The sequence below is a fragment of the Schistocerca cancellata genome, chromosome 12 (assembly GCF_023864275.1).
Source record: "Schistocerca cancellata isolate TAMUIC-IGC-003103 chromosome 12, iqSchCanc2.1, whole genome shotgun sequence".
NCBI lineage: Eukaryota > Metazoa > Arthropoda > Insecta > Orthoptera > Acrididae > Schistocerca > Schistocerca cancellata.
This window is the reverse complement of record NC_064637.1, coordinates 106,864,908-106,878,607: the sequence shown is the minus strand read 5'-3', so window position 1 is coordinate 106,878,607 and position 13,700 is coordinate 106,864,908. Positions and strand designations below refer to the sequence as shown.

Below are 13,700 nucleotides of genomic sequence, written 5' to 3'. Positions count from 1 at the left end.
GATTAGGTAATGAGGCACTTAAAATAGTAAAGGAGTTTTGGTATTTGGGAAGCAAAATAACTGATGATGGTCGAAGTAGAGAGGATATCAAATGTAGACTGGCAATGGCAAGGAAAGCGTTTCTGAAGAAGAGAAATTTGTTAACATCGAGCATAGATTTAAGTGTCAGGAAGTCGTTTCTGAAAGTATTTGTATGGAGTGTAGCCATGTATGGAAGTGAAACATGGATGATAAATAGTTTGGACAAGAAGAGAATAGAAGCTTTTGAAATGTGGTGCTACAGAAGAATTCTGAAGATTAGATGGGTAGATCACATAACTAATGAGGAGGTATTGAATAGAACTGAGGAGAAGAGGAGTTTGTGGCACAACTTGACAAGAAGAAGGGACCGGTTGGTATGACATGTTCTGAGGCATCAAGGGATCACCAATTTAGCATTGGAGGGCAGCGTGGAGGGAAAAAATCATAGAGGGAGGCCAAGAGATGAATACAGTAAACAGATTCAGAAGGATGTAGGTTGCTGTAAGTACTGGGAGATGAAGAAGCTTGCACAGGATACAGTAGCATGGAGAGCTACATCACACCAGTCTCAGAACTGAAGACCACAACAACAACAGATAAAAAACCAGTCTCCTTACTCTTATCACTTACATCATAACCACAGAGACCTCCAAGACACAGTTTATGTACAGGAGATTGCTACTGAAACATGCTCCAGGGGCAGAAGGCCGCACTCATATAAGTGCTGCCTGCTTCATGCAGCTAATGGTGCATTGCCCATACCTCTGCCCTCCTCTGCCTCTCCCTGTCCAGATCTGCACGGAGTTCCTCTGCCTCCAGTCTCCGACGCTCCTCTGCCTCCAGCTGGCACCTCAGCTGCTCCACAGAGTCCTCCAGAGCCCTCCTCAGGTCACGTTCTGTCTCCAGCTCGTTCTTCATTTGCTCCAGCTTCAGATGCATGTCTTCCTCCAGTGACACCTAAATAGCAGATACGACATCAGACAAATGGTTCAAATGGCTCTGAGCATTATGGGACTTAACATCTAAGGTCATCAGTCCCCTAGAACTTAGAACTACTTAAACCTAACTAACCTAAGGACAGACATCACACACGTCCATGCCCAAGTCACGATTCGAACCTGTGACTGTAGCAGTTGTGCGATTCCAGACTGAAGTGCCTAGAACCTCTTGGCCACAGTGCCTGGCTAACATCAGACAGAAAGTGGTAGTAATATACACTACTGGCCATTAAAATTGCTACACCATGAAGATGATATGCTATAGATGTGATATTTAACCAGCAGGAAGAAGATGCTGTGATATGCAAATGATTAACTTTTCAGAGCATTCACCCAAGGTTGGCACCGGTGGCAACACCTACAACATGCTGACATGAGGGAAGTTTCCAACCAATTTCTCATACACAAACACCAGTTGACCAGCGTTGCCTGGTGAAACGTTGTTGTGATGCGTCATGTAAGGAGGAGAAATGCGTACCATCAGACTTTGGTAACGGTCGGATTGTAGCCTATCGTGATTGCACTTCATCGTATCGCAACATGGCTGCTCGCGTTGGTCGAGATACAATGACTGTTAGCAGAATATGGAATCGGTGGGTTCAGGAGGGTAATATGGAACACTGTGCTGGATCCCAACGGCCTCGTATCACTAGCAGTCGAGATGACAGGAATCTTATCTGCATGGCTGTAGCACATCGTGCAGCCATGTCTCGATTGCTGAGTCAACAGATGGGGATGTTTGCAAGACAACAACCAACTGCACGAACAGTTTGACAACGTTTGCAGCAGCATGGACTATCAGCTCAGAGACCACGGTTGCGGTTATCCTCGATGCTGCATCACGGACAGGAGTGCCTGCAATGGTGTACTCAATGACAAACCTGGATGCACGAATGGCAAAACGTCAATTTTTCAGATGCATCCAGATTCTGTTTACAGCAGCATGATGGTCGCATCTGTGTTTGGTGACATCACGGTGAACGCACATTGGAAGCGTGTACTCGTCAATGCTATACTGGCGTATCACCCGGTGTGATGGTATGGGGTGCCATTGGTTACACGTCTCGCTCACCTCTTATTTGCACTGACAGCACTTTGAACAGTGGACGTTACATTTCAGATGAGCTATGACCCATGGCTCTACCCTTCATTCAATCCCTGCAAAACCATACATTTCAGCAGGATAATGCACGACCGCTTGTTGCAGGTCCTGTACGGGCCTTTGTGGATACAGAAAATGTTTGAATGCTGCCCTGGCCAGCACATTCTCCAGATCTCTCACCAACTGAAAACGTCTTGTCAATGGTGGCCTAGCAACTGGGTTACCACAATACACCAGTCACTACTCTTGCTGAATTGTGGTATCGTGTTGAAGCTGCATGGCCAGCTGTACCTGTACACGCCATTCGAGCTCTGTTTGACTCAATGCCCAGGCGTATCAAGGCCATTATTACGGCCAGAGGTGGTTGTTCTGGGTACTGATTTCTCAGGATCTATGCACCCAAATTGCATGAAAATGTAATCACATGTCAGTTCTAGTATAATATATTTGTCCAATGAATACTCGTTTATCATCTGCATTTCTTCTCTGTGTAGGAATTTTAATGGCCAGTAGTGTAATATGTACTAATCTTTCTGAGAGGTTAAACAATGGAAAATCTGAGACACTGGTCATGTGCGTGTGAGTTGTGGTTATGTGTGTGTGTGTGTGTGTGTGTGTGTGTGTGTGTGTGTGTGTGTGTGTGTGTGTGTGTGTGTGCTTCCTCTACTTTACAAGAAGGCCTTTTGGCTGAAAGCCCACATGTTAAGCAGTCTTTTTGTTGTGCCTGTCTATGACTCAACATCTCTATATGGTGATCAGCAATCTATTCTTTTCATAATAATCTCTGACAGATTAGATGCACAGCAAATTGCTGTGTATGGGCCATTCACCTTCGTTACCAACAATCTCCATCTTACCAGTCATGTAAGTGGCCTGCACAGTGGAACTACTGGGGCCACACCTGCAGATGACAGCCAGAAGACCTCACATGCCTGCCGTGCCAACAGGCGGTAACATTAGTGCCACCAGAGGTCAGTGGCCTCATGGACCTGCTTGCTTCTGTGGAGTCATGTGCCATCAAGAAATCCAGCCACAAGTAGGGCATTTCCACTAGTGCCAAGCTGAGCCAGGCCAGTTCATTCCTTTGAGTCTTCTGGATGAGAAACTGACCACAGTAGTGGTCCAGAGTTCTCACAATCTCCGATGCCACGATACTGCCAGTGACGCCGCCATTGGGTGCCTCAGGCATTGCCAGGAAGCTGCCTCTAAGCTGGAGAATGCAGTGGACTTAGATACTGCCCATCATCTTTACTCTGTATTGTACAAGGGTGAGCCAAATGAAAACCTTAAATATTTTTTAAAATATTATTTATTGTGCAGAAGTGGTACAAAGCTGTATCACTTTTCAACATAACCTCCCCCACACTCAATGCAAGTCCTCCAGCGCTTACAAAGTGCATAAATTCCTTAAGGAAAAAATTCTTTTGGTAGTCCGTGCAACAAATCATGTACCGCGTGTCGTACCTCTTCATCAAAAGGGAACTTCTTTTCTCCCATTGCGTCTTTGAGTGGGACCAAACATATGGAAATCACTTGGGGCAAGGCCTGGTGAGTATGGTGGATGAGGAAGACACTCAAAATGCATGTCTGTGATTGTTTCAACTGTTGTACGGGCAGTGTGGGGCCTTGCACTGTCATGTTGCAAAAGGACACCTGCTGACATCAATCCACATCGCTCTGATTTGATTGCAGGCCGCAGATGATTTTTTAGGAGATCTGTGTATGATGCACTGGTGACAGTGGTCCCTCTAGGCATGTAATGCTCCAAAATGACGCCTTTTTCGTCCCAAAAGAGAGTCAGCATAACCTTCCCTGCTGATGGTTCTGTTCGAAACTACTTTGATTTTGGTGATGAGGAATGGCGCCATTCCTTGCTCAATCTCTTCGTTTCCGGTTGGTGGAAGTGAACCCAGGTTTCGTCCCCAGTAACGATTCTTGCAAGGAAGCCATCACCTTCTCGTTCAAAGTGCCAGAGAAGTTCTTCACAAGCATCAACACGTCGTTCTCTCATTTCAGGAGTCAGCTGCCATGGCACCCATCTTGCAGACACTTTGTGAAACTGGAGCACATCATGCACAATGTGGTGCACTGACCCATGACTAATCTGTAAACATGCTGCAGTATCATTCAGTGTCACTGGGCGGTTTTCCTTCACTATGGCTTCAACTGCTGCAATGTTCTGTGGAGTCACAACTCGTTGTGCCTGACCTGGACGAGGAGCATCTTCCACTGAAGTCACACCATTTGCGAACTTCCTCCATTCATAGACTTGCTGCTGTGACAAACATGCATCACCATACTGAACCTTCATTTGTCAATGAATTTCAATAGGTTTCACACCTTCACTATGCAAAGGTGCAAGTCGCAAGTGGGGCGGCCATCTTTATACTGATACTGCGACGGTATGTGTGCATCTGCACTATGCTGCCACCTACAGGCCATTCTGCATGCTGTTTGTAGCATGCTTACCAACTTACAGGATAACGGCGCGAAATTTCGATTTGTTATTACAAATTTAAGGTTTTCATTTGACTCACCCTCGTAGCTCTTCAACTCCAAAGTGAGCTCAGACTTTGTCATTTATGGATATCTGCCCAGTTATGGACTTACGTCGATCAATTGATAACCAAAACTTTTCTATGAACGGTTCTTGTAAAAACTCACTCCAGAAAGGAGCTTTTTTGTTTATGTATTCTTTAATAAAATTGTTCTACTTTGTTTATCTGAGCTGTGTTCTCATTGCACGTCCACCAGTGCTGGATGTATCACAAATGACTGGAAGGGTGATGACAACTGGATGTGTGATAACAACAGGCAACATGTAATGGCTAACAGCACATGGCACAGTGGTTAACATGTAATGGTAAATGTAATGGCTGATATCACATGGGTAATGGCTAACAGCTAACAGCTGATGTGTTAAGAGCAAATAGCAAATCGCTAACAGCAAAAGAGTTATAGCAAGCGGAATTTCACATATGCCAAATGTAATGAGTAATGCATAACAGATTATGGATAATGGGCAATGGGAATTGGGAAATAGGTAATGAGCTATGGATAACAACAAGCGGATAATGGGCTATGGGTAAAAGGCCAAAGGAAAGTGGGTAAAAGAGAATGTGTAACAGGTATTTGGTAATGCAGAATGGCCCTCAAGTAACAGACAGTTGATAATGGGTAATGTTTAATGCACATTGGTAATGGCAAAAGGAAAATGTGTAACAGGTAACAGGAAGTGGGTAACAGGGATCAGGTTACAGGTAGTGTGTACCCAGTAACGAGTAACAGTAAAAGAGAAAGAGGCAACTGGAAACTAGTAATGGGTGACATGTAATAGGAAGGTGTAATAAGTAAGAGGAAATGGTAATGAGCAACTAGTAACAGATAATGGGTAATATAAGGGGCAGTCAAATGAAAACAAGACAGATGGAAAAATGCAAGTAAACTGTTTATTATTTCAAAAGTAATTGTCATAACTGTTAACACATTTATGTCACTGTGAGACAATACGATCAATGTCATAGAAAAATGTTTGTGGTTGCCTACAGTACCATGAGTGTATCCAGGTGAGCACCTCTTTGTCCAAAGCAAATTGACAGTCAGGAATATCTTCCTTCAGGGCTCCAAAAATATGAAAATCGCATGGAGAGATATCAGAACTGTATTGAGGATGTGTAAGGACTTCCCAGCGAAGCTTCTGCAGCGCAGTTGAAATAATCTTGACAACCTATGGATGAGCATTATCTTCCAATGGAATGATGCCATCCATCAACATTCCTGGGTATTTGGACTTGATAGTACACTCCAATTTTTGCAAAGCGTCTATGTACTGCTGTGTGTTAACTGTGGCACCATGTTCCAGAAGGTCAATGAGCAGTGTGTTTTTGGAGTCAAAAAGAAAGGTCATCATGTCTTCCCAGAGCCGGTGTGCCTGTTGTTTCGACTATGCTGCAGAATTTTCACTGGGAAGCACTTACATATCCTTCATACATTCCTAATCTCTCCCTGTGTGGTTTCCATATTTTAGGGGCTCTGAAAAAAGACATTTGTGGCTGTCGATGGTTTCGGATGAAGTGGTGCAATCCTGGGTATGATTGTGCTTCCGTAGTCAACTGCAAACATTTTTCCATGAATGCATTAGCTGTCTTATCTCACAGTGAGATAAATGTATCAATGTTACGATGATTATTTTTGAAATAATACACAGCTTATTTATGTTCTTCTTACCTGTTCCGTTTTCATTTGATCTCCCCTTATACATTTCTACTGAATAGGACAATATTTCATATTGAAGTTAGTGATGGCCTGTAACCACAGATTTGCAAATATCTCACAAATTTCTTGTTTTTGGGCCATGTTTACTGGAATATTTTTGCACTTATTAGTGTATACTTCCACTTGTGTCAGTTTTCGGTATTATGAGAGCCACCCCAAAGCTAGTGTCTCCCATTTACTCTCATGGTAACTACAGCAGATACAGAAAGCAGAATAATGCAGTTAAATACAGCACAATTTCAGCTACATACTGTCTTTTCCAACATTACTTCCACCTTTTGTTATCTACTTTTGACAACAATGAACAAGAGCTTCCATGCTGTGCTCATCAAAACATGAACCAGCTGAGGCTACTCACTCTTTTATAGCCTTGAAGCCAACATCTGATTCTGGAAAATATTGAGTCACCTACTCCACCTTTCACAGGAAGTCTGATGGTGTCAAATCAAGAAAGTACATTTGATGTGATAAGACAATTCAGAGAAATTTGGAAATGAGTTCCACACTTGCAGAAGTGTTGTGGGACTTGGTATGGTCGTGCTGTGAGCAGAAGTTTGTCTTCTTCACTGGCCTGTCTTTCAAAATTTGCACTTTCAGCCTAGTCAGTGTCACCTTGTAGTGTTCTGAACTGACAGTTACTTTAGGCTCCACAACACACAAAATACTGAAGAACCACACCCTTTCCATTTCAGGATACTGTGCACATCACTTTGCCTGCAGATGAATATGTCTCAAACTCCTTGTTTGTTGCAGAATTTACATGTTGCCACTCTGTCAACTTTCTTTTGGGTTCTGAATTGTAATAGTGACACCGTGTCTCATTCCTGGTGATGATGGAGTTCAGAGAACTGTATTGTTTAGCCTCATATTGGTCCAGCAAATCCAGACATATTCCTCTTCTACATTTTTTTCTGGTCTTGTGTAAGCATCTACTGGAGCTATTTCACACACACTTGAAAATATTCAAGGTCACATAACATGTCAAAGGCACTGTGCCTGACATTCAACTGTGCAGTTCAGTCATAATCTACCAATCATCATACACGAGTTCATCTAAGCACTAATCTTTACAGGGAATGGCAGCTGATCAGTGTTGACTGGGGCAGGACTAGTCATGTTGATCATTTGCAGGCCCTGATAGGTTTCAGTCAATGCAATATGTTCAGCAATAAGGAATTCTGCAACAATAGAACACATTCGCCTTGATGTCAGATGCCAGTTTGGAATGCTCCCTTACTGCCAGTATTTGATAAAGGACAGCAAAACCAACAGGACAACAGTAGGTAGAATAAAAATTAGAACCATCTCAACATATTCTTGCTCAAACGTTCAAAGCCAAAACAAAATAGTAGGAGGCATCTGTTTTCGAATTCCCCTCGAAAGTATGGTGTTCCCTGAACAAGGAGTGTGATAAAAAGTAATGGGAATTTTTGTTTTTCTTAAAGATTCTTTATTTATCCATCAACATCAACTTTGTCCCCTTCAAAGTAACCCCCTCAGACATAACACTCTTGTGCCAGTACCTTTTACAATCTTGGAAGCACTTCTGGAACTCACTTTTTGCTACGGTGTTCATCTCCTTCGAGAATCCATTTTTACCTCTTCAATGGTAGCAGAACAACGTCCTTTCCTGGTTCTCTTCAGTCTCAGAAATAGAAAGAAGCCACAGGGGGTCATATATGGTGAATACCGTGACTGAGGCAATATAACTGCTCTTTTTTTTTTGCCAAAAAATCAAAAACAAGAATTGAGGTGAGAGTGGGAGCATTAATGTGATGCAATTGTTTTTTCCACAATTCTGGTTGTTTTCTTTGGATAGTTTCATGCAAACATTGCGTAACTTCCAGGTAGTATTCTGAGTGTATGACTGTAAGGCAGGAACTCATAATGCACTATCCCATTGCAATCGAAAAAACAGTGAGAAGAACCTTCACATTTGATTGAACGTGTCGAATTTTTTGCAGCATTGGCTCTTCAGGCAGTTTTCATTGGGATGAATGGGCCTCAGTTTCAATGTCATACCCTACCCACGTTTTATCCCCTGTTATAACCTTCTTTAGAAGTTCTTGGCTGCTGTTGACTTCATTCAGCAATTCCCGATCGATGTCTCTGTGATGTCATTTTTGGCCGAAATTCAACAAATCCGGAAAAACTTCGCTGCTACACATTTCATGCCCAAAACATCCCAAAAATTGCTTGACAGAATCATTTTCTTCACTTCTTTCACACTGTTGTCAGTAATTTATATACTAGGGCATCCAGGGTGATCATTGTCTTCAACATCTTCTTGACCCTCTTTGAAACGTTTATACCACTTATGAGCTCTTGTCTTATTTATGGTAGATTTTCCAACACCCACAGTCAATATTCTGAATGTGGTGTTCCACTTTATTCCATTTTTAAAGCAAAATTTCATATAAATTCTTTGATCTATCTTTTTTTAAAGTAAAAATTCGCTGAGCACTGGAACACATGTATAGCCTTTTCAACTGTCAACAATAAACTAAATATTCAAAACAACTTAAAATGTAAACATACACCAGGAACAAGTAAACCAACAAGATAAAAAGTTTGTAAATCAGATGTATAAAACATGCAAAATTAAAACATTGCAATTACGTTTTGATCACACCTTGTATGGTGGAACGAAGCTATGACCTCCACTGAAGAGGCCATCCACAGATGGAGAAGAAACATTATGTGTATCAAGAAAATCAGTTTGACTGCAGCTCAGACCATTTTGATAGCTGTATCATTTCCAGCCGAGTAGGCTCGCTTTCTGTGCCCCCACCGCCCCCACCCACCTGGCAGTGCCGCTCGGCCTCTCCTTCACTGTCACCTTCTGGCAGCTCCTCATCCTCACGGTCCTCATCTCCCTGGCTCCGTTCCCCTGCGTCTGCATCTGTCTCTTCGCCGTGCTGGCCGAGGCGCACCTCCAAGCGCCGCCTCGTGCGTCGTTCACGCTGCAGTTCACGCCGCAGGCGCTCCAGCTCGGCAGAGACAGCTGCCATGGCGCGGTGCCTTGCTTCCCTCTTCACGTTCACCTGTTTTGCAAGAAACGTCACCCTACAGAATACACATTAGTATATAAATTACAGGTGCTGAAAAAAACTAATACGAATGCCTACCTAATGTGGTGCCACACCACATTTTGTGTGCAAACTACTCTGAATCATCCTTATTTTTGTTGAAGCATTGTTTACATGCACCTTACCGGTGGAGAAGGGGAGGGGGGGGGGGGAGAGGGGAGAGTGGAGGGGCAAATTGATGCTCTTCAGCCTTTTGATTAAACACACTTAAGACTTAACACATTGTCTGCTGCAGATGTGCTTGCAACATGCTCAGCCAAACACTGCATCATTATCACCTAACACATCCACCCATGCTAAGTAGACTGCATTTGGGGTTCTACCTGAACCGGGTTTAGCCAAACAGTTTTCCTGACGATCTGCTGAATAGCTGTGGAGTGCTTTTTGTGAGCCGGCCGGAGTGGCTGTGCGGTTCTAGGTGCTACAGCCTGGAACTGAGTGACCGCTGTGGTCGCAGGTTCGAGTCCTGCCTCGGGTATGTATGTGTGTGATGTCCTTAGGTTAGTTAGGTTTAAGTAATTCTAAGTTCTAGGCGACTGATGACCTCAGAAGTTAAGTCGCATAGTGCTCAGAGCCATTTGAACCATTTTTTGCTTTTTGTGACTTCTCCCTCTGTCGATCAAAGATCTGTCAGCACACCAAATGTAAATAATTGTGGGTGTAAAAATTAATTTTGGCTTTGAAGCTTGTCTGTGAATTTGCTGTTGTTAGAAATTCACAGAGATGTGAAGACGTCTTTTGCTTCAATAGTTTTTGAACGGAAGTTACTATCACTTTCAGATTCTTCAGATGTGGATAAACTATCAATCACATCTTTTGTTGAAACATAAGATTGTAATATTACACCTGCTGACTTAAGAAAGCTTAAAATTGCTGCTTTCAGACTGTGGATAAATTTTCACTTACTTCAACATCGAGTAATTCATCCTCACTTTCACACTTTGTATCTCCATAATCTCTTACTCATTGGAGCTGTTACATCTCCTCATTTTCTTTATGGAACAGATGTTGAGGAAAAACGCTGTGACGCCAGCCCTCATGAACAGGAAAATGTAAAGCAGAGTTAAATGCAGCAAAACGGGATCACAAGATATAAATTTTCCTGAGACAAGTTAGAGGTCAGAACTGTGAAGTGTTACTGAAACATGGGACAAAAAGACTGCCATACATGTAAGTTCATCAAGGGCATTCAGATTCCTGTGTGGTGGCATATCTAGACTCATCATTAGTGCTCAGGTACAGCGAGGAGTCCTGAAATAATGAGTCACTAGCACTGAAGTGAAATCTGGAGGCTGCACTTGAACTTGTCAGCAGCACCTGGGGAGCAGCGAAGAATGACGAGTTAAGGTGTCAGTATCTGTCAAAGTGTTAATATGCAATAATTTCCGAAGTTAAAATAGGTGGTGATGTTTATGGCACAATGATGGTGATGTGATGTGTTCACAGCTATTCATAAGCACCCCCGGGGTGTCTCTACGAATTCTCTTTTGAACCGAGTGTGCAACCCCATCTTTTCTTCCTCAGCATTTTCCAAATATTGTTGTTAAACCATTGTGTCTTTGCCCTCTTTAATCCACTTACTCAGCACTTGTACTTCTCAAGAACACAATTTACAATACTTTTAAACTTCATCTATAATTTCTCTAAGTCCATCACACTGGAACTACCAGGAGTATTCAAAAACTAAGGTCCATTTGGTGATAAAAAGAATGAGCCCATGAGGAAAGGTTTTTATTGAAAGTAATATTTTGCTATATATCTGCTTTACTCTTCCACATAATTGCCGTTCACATCTATACACTTCCTGTAATGCTGCACCAGCTTCTTTAACCTCTCTGGATAGTAGTCTGCTACCTGGGAATTTATCCAATTGGTAACAACAGTCTTAAGTTCATCATTTTGAAATTGTCCACCCAGAGACTTTTTCAAATGGAAGAAGGCGAAAAATCATGTAGTTCAAGATCAAAGCTATACAGAGGGTGCTCAAGAAGTTCTCACCGTAAAGCTGGAATCTTCCCCTCAGTTTTGGCAGCCACTGGTGTGAGGGTGTGTGGTTTTGTGAAGAATTAAGCCAGATGACAGTTTCCTGTGGCACTGATTTTGGATTGCACATCTCTGTTTGGTTAGTGTTTGACAGTATATGTCAGCAGTAATAGCTAACCCATGCTCCACGAAATCAAACAAAAGGACACCCTTTTCATCCCCAAAAATGGTAGCCATCATTTTTCAGTTTGTAAACATAAATTGCTTAAACTTTTTTGAGTTGGGTGAACTTGAATGGCATCAGTCCATTGACCGTTGTTTGGATTTGTGTGCTGGTGTACTACATCCACATCTCATTGCTCGTAACAATGTGAGAAAACAAATCATCTCCATCTTGTCTATAGCACTCCAAAAACTGTCACACGGCATCCATTCTTTGCTCCCTGTGCTGATTTGTAAGCATTTTTGGAACCCACCTCGCACACAGTTTGTGATATCCAAGCTGTTCAGTGACACTCCTGTAAATTGGGGTTTGAGCAACATTTTTGAATTCATTAGCCAGACTACCAATTGTCAGCTGCCAATCACTTCAAATTTTTTGGCTCATCAATGATGTCGTCGGTCTGAACACTGGGCATGCCACTCCACTGTTCACTGTGAATGTATGTGCGGCCACTTTGTCATCCTTAACACCATTTTCAAACTTGTTTGAACTCATTATTTCAGGTCCATACACTAGGCACTACACATGAAAGATTTCAGCAGCTGAAGATCCTTTTACCAGCAAAAATCTAAGCACACAGCACACTTCACTGGTGGCAGGATCTATGATCATCTCAACCATTGTGATCTGCTCTTACTGACTGGCAAACAACTGAATCAAAACAACACAGCAGTAGTTTCCTAAAGAGTCAGCAGATGGGGCTGCTGAAACTTCATTCAGACCTACCATCAGTGACAAATTGGTCACCGGACCTTAGTTCTGGAATATGCATTGTAGGTGATATCAATTCAGAGTCTAACTGGGATACCAACAACTGCTTATCTGTTCTTTCCAGCAAAAATACTCTACTAGCACTAGTGGGCAGACATGTTGGAGCTTGTAGATTTTTTTTAATTTTTTATTTTTTTTTATTATTTATTTGTCTCTTGTTCCAGGGATCCATGTTGTAACACTATCACAGGATATGGAACGTGTCAATTTTACAAGCTTTTGGCCAGAATTTATGGTAATACATAAAACAAAACAAAAACAGTAAACAGTAACTTAGGTCCCACTACAAAAAATACATTTTAGAGATAGATAGAATTACAAAACAAAAACAGTAAACAGGAACTTAGGTCCCACTACAAAAAATACATTTTAGAGATAAAGATTACAAAATAATAAGTGTTACAGAGAAATAAATATTACAAAATATATGTTTGCAATAAAAATATTCGGTATTACAAATACAAATTTGGACATACGTTTGCAATTTACAATAAATGTTACACACTGTACTTCATGAACTCTTCTATTGTATAAAATGGCCCTTGCAATAGGAATTGCCTTAAGGTTTTTTAAACAAGAGATCACCATCTACCAAACACTTTAATTCTTGAATGGAGTACATTAAAAATCTTACAGCCACTGAAATGGACTCCTTTCTGCACCATACTTAGATTTGGCTGTTCATAGTGGATATCATGTTTCGTCCTAGTATTGTGACTGTGATATGCACTATTCAGCTTAAAGATGGATTTTTCTTTCCTTATGAAGCACATAAAAGAGAATATATATTGTGCAGTGGATGTAAGTATTTCAAGCTTCTTAAAAAGATTCCTGCATGTGGCTCTAGGATGGACTCCACACATGATCCTTATGGCTCTTTTTTGTACACATAGTACTTTTTTAGCCAGTGGCTGATTTCCCCAAAATATAATTCCAAATGCCATAATTGCATGAAAATAACCATAATATGCTGACTTCATGGTTTCCATATTTCTATAAGAAGAAACAATGCGCAATGTGTATGTTGCTGAACTTAAGTCATTTGCATAGATCCAGGATGTGGTTTGACCAATTCAGTTTGCTATCAATATACAAGCCTAGGTATTTTGAGGAATCTACCCTGGTCATTGTCTGCTCACCTATTTTTACTACTATTTCCTCAACTTTGGATGTTGTGTGGAACTGAATGTAGTTTGTTTTGCAGTAATTTAAAGAAAGACCATTAATGTTCAACCAGT

General features: G+C 41.7%; 1 protein-coding gene across 2 annotated transcripts in view; it reads right to left on the bottom strand.

The window, feature by feature from the left end:
- Positions 1-13,700, bottom strand: part of LOC126109635 (trichohyalin) — a 230,864-nt gene that overhangs the window by 128,778 nt on the left and 88,386 nt on the right. For both annotated transcript variants that reach the window (XM_049914680.1, XM_049914681.1), the window contains exons 5-6: positions 9,201-9,440; positions 784-978 (exon numbers count right to left, since the gene is read on the bottom strand). In XM_049914680.1, the coding sequence (XP_049770637.1) occupies positions 784-978; positions 9,201-9,440 (435 nt within the window). The remainder of the gene's footprint in view (positions 1-783; positions 979-9,200; positions 9,441-13,700) is intronic.